This window comes from Pristiophorus japonicus, chromosome 9 (genome assembly GCF_044704955.1).
Source record: "Pristiophorus japonicus isolate sPriJap1 chromosome 9, sPriJap1.hap1, whole genome shotgun sequence".
Classification (NCBI taxonomy): Eukaryota; Metazoa; Chordata; class Chondrichthyes; family Pristiophoridae; genus Pristiophorus; species Pristiophorus japonicus.
Window position 1 is genome coordinate 107,553,886 of NC_091985.1, and position 12,449 is coordinate 107,566,334.

The 12,449-nt window shown below is 44.5% G+C and overlaps 1 protein-coding gene across 2 annotated transcripts in view; it reads left to right on the forward strand.

Annotated features, from left to right (window-relative positions):
• LOC139273164 (rho guanine nucleotide exchange factor TIAM2-like) overlaps positions 1-12,449 on the forward strand; it is a 418,212-nt gene that overhangs the window by 369,404 nt on the left and 36,359 nt on the right. For both annotated transcript variants that reach the window (XM_070889673.1, XM_070889672.1), the window contains one exon: positions 1,746-1,925. In XM_070889673.1, coding sequence (XP_070745774.1) covers positions 1,746-1,925 — 180 coding nt within the window. The remainder of the gene's footprint in view (positions 1-1,745; positions 1,926-12,449) is intronic.

The window sequence follows — 12,449 nt, forward strand, 5'->3', positions numbered from 1 at the left end:
CGAAGTTGGTGGTTTCACGGGTAACTTGCGGATTTATGTTATCTGCCCCATTCTACCACCTGGAGCCGACAAAAAGCTGCTAAAGATTCCACTGCTAGTCATGATCTCAAAACTGCACATCAACATGGCTGTTTATACATAACTTCTGGTGTGTGTCCAACTCCAAAAGGTGGCAGACGACTCACCAGAAAATAAATACTGTGTGCTCGGTAAAAGTTTGCACCAACCTGCGGGTATTTTGTATTCAGGTCCCAAGGCGAGCCAGCAGTGCACAGCACATAGTCGCTGAGTGGGCATTAGCACATACATGCTTTGCATTATGAAAGCACTCATGGTGTACATGCATGTGGCGAGTTGAAATTGTGAGTTTCAAAAGATAAGAGTATCTGGTATGAGTCACCGAGAGGAGGGGTGAAAACTGGTGAGGCAAGATGGAGGAACAAAGTTCTAGACTTAGAAATAGAGCATTACGTATTGAACGTTTAAATCCAGGATAAATCAGTTCTCCACTGTAACGTGCTTCAACAAAATAAAATCTATAGATTCATATTCGCTTAATTTCAGACCCTAATTATTATAATTAACCTAGTTGACTGAACTGAGGGGCATTTTTAAGAGTATTGTTTCCTCGTGTTCCTTTCTCTAATCAATACTAAGGACTCATGTCACAAATCTAATTGTGATATTGCAGCCATCACCTGCAGTTTTGGTACTTTTTCTTCGGGTTGGACAGATCTGTAACACTGGGGATTGGGATGGGGAGGGCGGTGGTAAGATTTCTTCTGTTAGCTATTTGTAACAAAGTTATTGGGTATTCATGTCATGCACAAAAGGCTTGGTTCCCATGAGAAGAGTTTCCAAGGGGTGTGTTGTGCATCGGTTAGCTTCTCTCTACACACAGCTCTGTGTGCAGTGTGTCTTTGTCTATGAAGTACAGAGCAGGACAGTGACAAACTAATGTGGATATTTAGAGGCTGGGGTCCAATTCTCTCCCAGGTATTTTTTTGAATATTTGGTACAAAGGCAATGGGTTCAAGGTATTGAAAAGCAAAAAAAAAATTGTAAGAAATTAAAGGTATAGAGTAAATAATGGGAATTGTTAGCTGCAGCTCACTATGTTTTGACCTAGGAAGTTCTGAGATTGGCTTTATATTTTGTACATCATGTCAGCTTTAAAACTATGCTAAATAATTGGAATCGGAGAATTAAAAGAAACTTTGAAAGCCAATTAATTTTATTCCACTGAAAGTTTTTTCAGTGGGGAATGGATTTCCACTGAAATGAAACTGAGCTGGTTCAAAGCCTGGAACATTTTTCCTTTCTCTTCTCTCATGTCTGCTTCTGAAGATGTTGACTCTTTGCTGTTTGCACTTCCACACGTGTCCGCCAGTAATTCACTCATTATTTATGCAGGTTATTCCACAACAGACTGGATCACAATCGAGCTAGATCACCATCCCAGCCACAGGACCAAGAACTCTTGCCTGCTTTCCCTTGGATCCTGGCTGAAATCACCTAACTTAGCACAGTCCATGCATCAATCCGTGTTCTTAGTTCATAGTCAAAAACCTTGAACTTTTCTCCTTTTGTCATAGGCATCAAAGAATAAATTTCCCCTTCAGTAATCTAATTCTATATAATTTCCAAATGAACTGAAGCAAAACTAGAATATGAAGTGGTGAAAGATCAGTTGACCAGTCAGTTATTTGGTTTTGTTTACTGTCTTTTTTCTTCTCTTTCTCTAGAGTGCAGAGCAGGTTACCACATTCTGTAGAAGTTTAAACGAACTGCAATCTTCTGATATGGATGGGCAGAAAGAAAGCCTTGATCAGCCTCTGAGGCCACTAGCACGGCATCTCTCTGACACAGAGAGGCTACGGAAAGTTATCCATGAACTGATAGACACGGAGAAGTCCTATGTGAAGGTATGCGTGAAGGTTAAATTGATAGCGTGCATGTATTCCTATGAATGAAATTAAGCTTTAGAAAATGAATTGTCTATGCTTTGTTATCAAAAAAGATATTTGCCAGTTTCCTTGATGTGTCTCCCTCTTCTCGTGATGCCACTGAATCTTCCTCGGGTACAATTCCACAGCTTCAGGCTGCCTTCGAGCATCTCCTCCATGTCCCCATTCTTGTACAGACTGGCAGTAAGCTATTTGCTGGTTGAGGGCATTACAAATGAGCCCGATTCCATCCTTCCCTAACTTTCAACATGCACTTTCCAGCAGGTATCCCTGGATAATAATCAGGACTGGAAACCATGGCTGCTCTTTCCATCCCTAGTCCAAGTGTGTTGAGGCCAATTATAGTGTTCCAACTGGTGCACTGAGTGAACACAGACCCGTGACTGAATCTTCTGGTCTGTGTGCCTTCGTGCTACACTCACTAAACCATCGGGAAGTCCCACATAAATAACCTGTACTCCCAGCCCAACCAGTGCCACTGTTTTACTACAGTGTTCCAATTTAAAGTAATTAAGAACATAACATAAGAAATAGGAACAGGAGTAGGACAAACAGCCCCTCGATAAGATCATGGCTGATCTGATCATGGACTGAGCTCCACTTTGCCGCCCGCTCCCCATAACCCCTTATCCCCTTATCGTTTAAGAAACTGTCTATTTCTGTCTTTAAATTTATTCAATGTCCCAGCTTCCACAGCTCTCTGAGGCAGCGAATTCCACAGATCCACAACCCTCTCAGAGAAGAAATTTCTCCTCATCTCAGTTTTAAATGGGCAGCCCCTTATTCTAAGATTGTGCCCTCTAATTCTAGTCTCTCCCACCAATCGAAACATCCTCTCTGTATCCACCTTGTCAAGCCCCCTCATAATCTTAAACGTTTCGATAAGATCACTTCTCATTCTTCTGAATTCCAATGAGTAGATGCCCAACCTACTCAACCTTTCCTCATAAGTTAACCCACTCATCCTCGGAATCAACCGAGTGAACCTTCTCTGAACTGCCTCCAAAGCAAGTATATCCTTTCGTAAATATGGAAACCAAAACTGCACACAGTATTCCAGGTATGGCCTCATCAATACCTTATATTAGCTGTAGTAAGACTTCCCTGCTTTTATACTCCATCCCCAGTGTGCGGCGGCATACTACTGCAGAGAGCAGTGCGTGCTGCTGCAGGAGGACAACGGCTACAAAGCCAGGTCGCTGATTGCAGTGCAGGCATGCATAGCAAGAGGGGCAAAGGACCGGCAAGAGTCCATAGAGGGAAGTGACCGGGGCCTAGGAGAAACATGAATCTGGGGCCCAGAAGAGGCAAGGGCCCATGGGCAGCATGGGCCAGCCCACACTGCAATATGTGTGCGCGCTAGGTCTGTGCAGCAGAGCTGGTCTCCAGTTAGTCTTGGGTAATCCTTGCCACTGGACCAAGACCTAACTCTGTCAAGCCCATATGGTGGCTCGTGTGCAACGGCCCTTCACGATGTAGTTTGGGATGTGAACTCATCCCATTTTGGTGTGGAAACAAGTCATCCTCGCTTCTAAGGACTACCTATGATGATGATGACTCCATCCCCTTTGCAATAAAGGTCAAGATACCATTAGCCTTCCTGATCACTTGCTGTACCTACATACTTTTGTGTTTCATGCACAAGTACCCCCCAGGTCCCGTTGTACTGTGGCACTTTGCAATCTTTCTCCATTTAAATAATAACTTGCTCTTTGATTTTTTTTCTGCCAAAGTGCATGACCTCACACTTGCCAACATTATACTCCATCTGCCAAATTTTTGCCCACTCACTTAGACTGTCTGTCCTTTTGCAGATTTTTTGTGTCCTCCTCACACATTGCTTTTTCTCCCATCTTTGTATCGTCAGCAAACTTGGCTACGTTACACTCAATCCCTTCTTCGAAGTCGTTGATACAGATTGTAAATAGTTGGGGTATCAGCACTGATCCCTGCGGCACCCCACTAGTTACTGGTTACCAACCAGAGAATGAACCATTTATCCTGAGTCTCTGTTTTCTGTTAGTTAGCCAATCCTCTATCCATGCTAATATATTACCCCCAACCCCGTGAACTTTTATCTTGTGCAGTAACCTTTTATGTGGCACCTTGTCAAATGCCTTCTGGAAGTCCAAATACACCACATCCACTGGTTCCCCTTTATCCACCCTGTTCGTTACATCCTCAAAGAACTCCAGCAAATTTGTCAAACATTGCTTGCAATCTTCTTCCCCAACATTAATTGCATTTATCTTTTGTATATGCTGACTTTTGAAAGCTAAGATCTTTTTCAAAGGTAGAATATCCTATTTACCATTTCCTCTGGCGCTGGTCAGCCCTACCATTTTGAGGTGGAAGAAGACATGATCAAGGGGGCATAGTCTCAGGATAAGGGGCTGGCCTTTTAAGACTGAGATGAGGAGGAATTTCTTCACGCAGAGGGTTGTGGATCTTTGGAATTCTCTTCCCCAAAGTGCTGTAGCCACTCGATCGTTGAGTATATTCAAGGCTGAGATAGATAGGGGGAGAAATTTGGAGTGCTGACTTATAAAAGTGTGAAAAATTAGCCCCAGGCGCTAATGGTTTCAAACTTTTAAAACATTCGGCAGTTATGCTCCAGGAAGGAAGTGGAGCACTAAATCAGGCGCGGAGCAGGACAGGCGTCAGTGTCATCAGCGTTGCGCTAATGCGTAGCAACGTCCCTCCCCCTTAGTTAAAGCGGTGTGCCTCTGCGAACTCTGCAGCCACATTAGTGGCACCCACTGGGGAGGGTTTCGGCCGGGCCAGTGGTCCGGCATCCAAGAGGAGGTGCCAGGCGGCCGGGCCAAACCTGTGGCCGGCACTGTCGGGCTGACCTCCCGAGTTGGCCAACAATTAAAATAAAATGGCTTTGAGGGTGTACGCGCCGCCCAGCCACAGGCAGCTTCCTGCCAAGGAAAGTTGTTGGGGGCACCGAGTGGCGGCCAATCCGCTCCCACGGTGCAGTTTCCCAGGAGGGTTGCTGCCAGTCGGTAAGAGGTTGGCGGGGCGGGAACACCACCCCCCACCCCCCCCCCCCCCCACCCCAAAAAAAAATTGAGGGCAATGTCGCGATTGTGAGCGACTCCACGCTGACCGAGCGGTGAGTGCTTTTTAAACAAGCAATGGGCAACTTTGTCGGTACCAAGTGTCATTTACACATGCCTGAAGCTGGCGTTGGGCACTTTGCACATGCAAATAAACCTCTGGAAAGTTTGGTTTTATCTGAGCCAGCATCTTCCTGGGCTGCAGTCAGGAAAACCAGCCTTTGGAATTGCCTGCAACAAAGGTGGTGAGTAACTTAATTGAAGGTGGAGCTGGGAGGAGCAGGTGTGCTCTTCCCTGCCCCATATTAACGGAATCGATCCCCTCCACTCATTCTCCCAACCGTGACCCCCAATCTCCGCCAGTCCTCGATCTTTGCTGCTCTTGATGCACCCTTCCTCGGCCTCCTCTACCGATCACCAAACCCAGACCCCCTCCTCGGCCTCCTCTACCGATCACCAAACCCAGACCCCCTCCTCGGCCTCCTCTACCGATCACCAAACCCAGATCCCCTCCTCGGCCTCCTCTACTGATCACCAAACCCAGATCCCCTCCTCGGCCTCCTCTACCGATCACCAAACCCAGATCCCCTCCTCGGCCTCCTCTACCGATCACCAAACCCAGACCCCCTCCTCGGCCTCCTCTACCGATCACCAAACCCAGACCCCCTCCTCGGCCTCCTCTACCGATCACCAAACCCAGACCCCCTCCTCGGCCTCCTCTACCGATCACCAAACCCAGACCCCCTCCTCGGCCTCCTCTACCGATCACCAAACCCAGACCCCCTCCTCGGCCTCCTCTACCGATCACCAAACCCAGACCCCCTCCTCGGCCTCCTCTACCGATCACCAAACCCAGACCCCCACCTCAGCCGCCTCTGCCGACCCCCGGACCCACTCCAGAGGGATGCTGTGATGCTAGCAGCTGCCCGATATGGCACAACTCTCCATTGGCAGAATCTGATGCCATGCCGGCTCCATTATAATGAGGTCCGAGGCCTAATATCTGGGGCACCACGGGCCTCTTCATTCAGGCGCAGGGAATGTGCCCAGCACCCACATTTCTGGCCCCCTGTCTTTTTCCTGCATCCTCCTTTGTGGATGGAGTTCCCATTTCCCTTTCCGTCATTTTACTGGCTACCTTACATTCCTAGTTAAATACCTCAGTTGCTACATGAAATAACATCTGACTATACAAATGTTGTCATATTCAAAAACTTCCCAACCTCCAAAATGCCACAAAGATGTGCCCATGAAATCTGGACAAATGCTAAGAAAACAGCTGGCACCACAGGTAACTGCTGCCGAGCAGGTAGATGGGGAGGTGCTCATGTATGGAGGGGCTCAGTGTGTTTGGAGTAGCAGTGGTCCAGTCCCTATCGGCTGGCTCATGTAACATCAGCAATAGGCCCTTGCACCACAACATTTACAGATTCATTTTACTGAGCCACATTTTCTTGCTCTTTGATCTCTGCTTTAGATGTGCTAACTTTCTACAGAATCTGATTTTACTTTGTGTACCCAATCTATCTGTACAACTGAGTGCATCATTTAATGGAGTCATCGATAGGTTGGTCTCCTTCGATCATGTTTGGACTAACAGCAAAATTGTTGCTGGTTTGAGCAGCATTTATAAACACAGACAGAAAATATGTTGACAGCCCATGACAGAAATATTCACCCGTCAGTGCTTGTCTGAAACTGACACAGGAGCCTCACAACCAGCTGGTATAAAGCCCTGGTGCATATCTCCTGAGGATTTAAGATATCCTTCAAAAGTCAATGTATCTAGGCAAGTCATTTAATTCCATCAGCACATGACCTAAATTGGGGCAGCCCTCTTTATATACCTTGAGGGGATTACATTCAGTTACTCAATATGGGTTATACTGATCTCTGTAGGGCTGAGCTATAAAGAAGACTTGAAATCTTCTCTCACTTGTAAAACTCTCAACAATCAAGATTAAGCTGTACAATATATTTCTTGCTGTTATGGAGCAGTACTGAAGGGAGAAGTTCTGGGGTTGGTAAGTAAAGTATAATCTCCATTGGCTACAGTGAAACAGCTCTTCAGTCTAGGATAAACCCATTATCGCTATACTTTAGGGGAAGAAACTTCATATTATGCAGAAAGCAAGGAATCCCAGAGATCACATTTTAAATAGGGTGGAATTATATCAATTGGTTACAGGAAAAGATGTGCAATTTTAGATTTTTGTCTCTGTCAAATTTTTGTATTTTAGGCAAAAACAATCTGGCAATAAGTATATAGCAGTAAAGGTAAGCAGGATAACCATATTGAATCACTACTACAAATACACAAATAGGATACACGAGCAAGCAAAGTAAAGCCATCTCTGATCATCAAACTGCAAGTAGATGGAAACAGCATAATTAATTGGGTTAATAATGAATGACCAAGTCCTATGCTGCTAGTCTTATTACAGCAGATTTTATATCTGACAGCATCGTATTATATGGGGTGCACGATACAAAATTTGATAGTGGCATGGAGGGGTCAGAAATGTACAGACTCATCTGTGCATTCATTTTGTGTTCCTAATTCACTGACCAAATCCTATGAATATCAGAATTGGCTGATGTCAGACTCAAAGGCATGAGGACGAGGGGATGTTGAGGGCAACCTTGCAGGTATCATGAAAAAAGATGAAAAATTAAGGGCAGCATATTGTTAGTGGGGTCAGCACTGAGAGTGAGAATAAAGGAAGGAGAGCAGCTGAATCAAGTTTTCATCAAATCCCATTGATCTCTGAACTACTCTCAATCAACTCAGTTAAAGGTTGCCTCAACATCGAGGGAGAAAACCAAAGTTGTAATTGACAGTGTTAGTGATGAATAATATGAGTAACCAATGCACCATGCCATTTTGAGTGCCTATGTTGAAGGCACTATGGCCTTTCTATGTTCAAGACATTAGATAAATGTAGGTTGGTCTGGGTGTCTCCATTCATCTGGAAAGGAATTAGACAACCATTGAAGAAACTACATTTAGCAAGAGGGAGCCAACTTCCAGGGACAACCTCTTGCAGAAGTTTGAAAATCCACTTGTCTGGATCCTTATCTAACTACATAGCTTTGATGTCACCCATGATCTCCTCTAATGGGGTAGGTGAGTGGGGGGGATCTTAAGATTGAATTCATCCCATTTGAGTAACTGCAACTTTACAAGAGACACTTCATTCTTGTCCAAGGCAACATATGAGTCTAAAGCATGTAGACTGAAATAGAAACGTCTGAACTTGGATGATTAATATCGGACCGGACATAGATAGAAGTACAATCTCCACAATAAATCTCCAGGATAGTCTTCTCCATCTGCTTATCCTGCAGATCAAATGATAGCAAACAGTCTGGTTTCTCCTGCTCATAATCGCTTATCTTGGAACTTATCAAGAGAGAGGCTGATTCTTTCCTCCTGTCAGTTCACAAATAATGTTGGTAATGCTTTCAGGTTTATGCTGGCACCCTAGTTCTGATATTCTGACCTGCAGAAATCTTGAGAATCCCAAGCCCTTTTTTAAAAAAAAAAAATTCAAGAAAATGTCTGGTAATATGATGCAATTTCCAACATCAACCTACTGACATTAAATCGCTTTTTGCAATAAAACTTGTAGTATCGTGAATCAGGTGCAAAATCAGACTTGACCTTGCACAAGTTGATGAAAAAAAAATGGGATGTATATAAATGTTTGCTGACTATTGCCTAATGATCAGTTGTGATTTATCACCTGATTAATGGCAGTGATGTATTGCATCGGTTAATCGTTCTGTGCAGACATCATCACTCATCAACAGTGCACTTTTGTGTTACCGTGACCCCCGCTGATACCAAAAGAGGTCCCAGCCCTTAAACACAACACAGTAGATATTTAAAAACATCTGGGTGTAGTTATAAGGCTGTATTCTCATTGCAGGGTTCCGATGATGGTTATAAACTGCTTGAGCTTTATTTTTGTGGTTTGACATCCACACCCCACAATGAGATCAGCGACTTGCAACCATGCGTAGCTAGCCATTTTCTCTGTCACTATGCTCAGCTATCGAGTATTCACCACATAACTGTGTAGTTAATTTTACTATAATTTTCCTTCCATTCTTTTGATATGGGATTTTTTCTTTGTATGGTTTTTCCCTCGTTTTTTAATATTGCATCTACCTCTTTTGCATTTCCTCATGTGTCATCCTTTCTGTTGCATTAATTCATTTATTTTTTTTCTGTTCATTTGCTTGTTTTCACCTTGCTATCTTCGTTGCCTATTATGTTTAATTTGCAATCTCTACCTTTTCTGTTTTGTTCCTATATTTCATAATTCATAGACATCCATAACCATATTCATATTTCTTAAAGTGCAGTAGTCTGTGCCTAATTTGTTTTTCACTCAATCCCTCACAGCAGGATTTTCCTTCCCCTGTGATTTATCACCATGACTACCTCCTGCTCTCCAGGTCTCTGAGTCTCAGTTCATTGCTCTCGAAAAAAGAACCCAGTATGTTTGACTTCTCTATATCTCATTGTCCTGCTAACTTCCTGCCCATAAGCAAAAAAACACTGCGGTACTGCCCTTTTTGTTTTAATTTGTGCAGAATTTCTCCCTTTATTATACATCCTAATGCAGCAAGGATGAGAAGTCAGTGTGCCTTTGCTCTTTACCAGCTGTTCTGGGCATGATTGTTTGGACATTGGCATGGGTTGACTTCCCCTTCCCTCTGCAAAGTATTCATTCATTCCTCCCCTTCTCCCATTCACCAAACTGAGGTCAGAAACTCACCACTTATAAATTGGATGAGTAAATGTGAAAGCTATTAACTATTCCAATGGACAATGTGCTAATACATTAACACAGAAAAAAGCTGCACAAATCCACCATTTGTTTTAATATAAATTAGTGTGTGAGTGCTTCGAACAAATGAGCATTTTAGGAACTGTACTCCACTCCACCTCAGCCCAAACCTCAGAAGAGCATTACTACTGCACCAGTGTGGTATTTCTGGCATTTTCCACAATCTTTGGCCTCTTGAGAGAGATTGCCAACTTAGAGACAGCTTTGTGTTTTTTGGCCAAACCTATATAAGACCCTTGCAGCCAACAGATAGAGGAGTCTTTCTTGCCCTCAATCTGGGCTGGATTTGAACCCACTGCGACAGTTTATAATGTTTTAACTGACAGATGATCTGATGGTTTTTAGAACGAGGACATTTTAGAGGCAGATTCTGGGAAACGCCTGGAACTCCATCCTTCCTTGATTCTCTACTGTAAACCTTGAGAGTACATTGGTAGTTGTTGAAAAATGTAAAATCTAGAGGTCACTGGCAATGTTTTACCTTTCAGTGTTTCAAGGTGCTGAAACATCTTTATAATGTGCATTTCCCAGTTACAGTGACATGATTACATTCTCCAGTTATTTGAATGACTGTTTTGATTTCCTAGTGTCAAACTTTCCTTTTTTTGTGCTCATCCAGGTCAGGGATGTTAGTGTTGGGGAAATTAACTATGTCAGGGTATAAGCAGTAAGCTCTTTCAATTAAATTAGCACAGCCAGATGCAGAGTAAAGCCTCCTCTACTCTGCCCTAAGAACATGCCTTGATCCAAACTTCAGAAGACCACACCAACTGTATCAATTGTATCCTTTTTCCATATCCTGTACCAATTCTTTGAGTGAGATTGTCAATTCGTGCCAAATTAGGGACATTTTATATGGGGGGCCCATGCCCGACTAAGAACTGGATTGAGACTGCCCAAACTCATTTCATATCGGATCCAGAGGACAGAAGAGATGTTCATCCCTCAGTCTGAGCTGCTCCTGAACCCAAGTCCCAGAGATGTCTAAACCAAGTAACCCAGTTCCCCTGTCGTATCAAACGGATTTAGTTTAGGAGATGGGGATGAATATTCCCAGGTGACAGCGTCCTCAACCATTTAAAGACTTTAGAAGTGTTATATATGTATACTTGTATTTACTCTGTACAGCCACCAGGGGGCTCATCCCCTGGGATCCCATAATCCCTTGGGAGCATAGGTATTTAAGGAGGCTTCACAGGTTGGAGAGGCACTCTGGAGACCTGCAATAAAAGATTACGGTCACACTTTATATTGAGCTCACAGTGTGCGACATGACTTTCTCCATACACAACAACTGGCGACGGGATACAGATAGCGAGCCCAAAGATTCAGAGAACAGTGAGCATCCTGGAGAAATTCTCGGAGGGAGATGATTGGGAAACTTTTGTGGAGCGACTCGACCAATACTTCGTGGCCAACGAGCGAGATGGGGAAGCTGCCAAATAAAGGGCGATCCTTCTCATCGTCTGAGGCACCAACGTATGGCCCCATGAAGAATCTGCTCACTCCAGCGAAACCACGGAGAAATCGTACGACGATTTGTGCACACTGCTCCGACAGCATTTGAACCCGAAGGAAAGCGTTCTGATGGCGAGGTACCGGTTCTACACCTACAAAAGGTCTGAAGGCCAGGAAGTGGCGAGCTATGTCACCGAGCTAAGACGCCTTGCAGGACATTGCGAATTTGAAGGACATTTGGAGCACATGCTCAGAGACTTTTTCGTACTTGGCATTGGCCACGAAACCATACTTCGCAAACTTTTGACTGTAGAAACCCCAATCTTGAGTAAGGCCATAGCGATAGCCCAGGCGTTCATTGCCACCAGTGACAATACGAAGCAAATCTTTCGGCACACAAGTGCTGCTACAAGTACTGTGAACAAAGTGATGTTGTTTTCGAATCATAACATACAGGGTAGGTCACACATACCTGCAGCTACACATCCGCAGATGTCTGAGTCCACCATCAAGGGTGATGAATGCAAGGCCATTAACACCTTGTTGGCGCTGCGGGGGTGATCATCATTTCCATTCATGCCGCTTCAAAGAGTACATTTTCAAGGGCTGTGGAACAATAGGACTCCTCCAACGAGTGGTTTGCAGATTTAACAAATCCTGTTAAACCTGCAAACCACCATGTTGCAGAGGAGGACAGATCTACGGAGGATCATGACGAACCAGAGCCTCAGGCCGAGGAGGCAGAGGTACATGGGGTGCACACATTCACCATGAATTGTGCCCCGATAATGCCAAATGTTGAACTAAATGGACTCCCGGTGTCAATGGAGCTGGACACGGGCTCGAGCCAGCCCATCATGGGCAAAAAGACTTTCTAAAGTTTGTGGTGCAACAAGGCCTCAAGGCCAGTCTTAACTCCAATTTGCACGAAACTAAGAACTTACATGAAAGAACTGATTCCTGTAATCGGCAGTGCTACCGTAAAGGTCTCCTATGATGGAGCGGTGCACAAGGTACCACTCTGGGTGGTACTGGGCGATGGTCCCACGCTGCTCGGCAGGAGCTGGCAGGGAAAGATACGCTGGAAGTGGGATGACATCCGA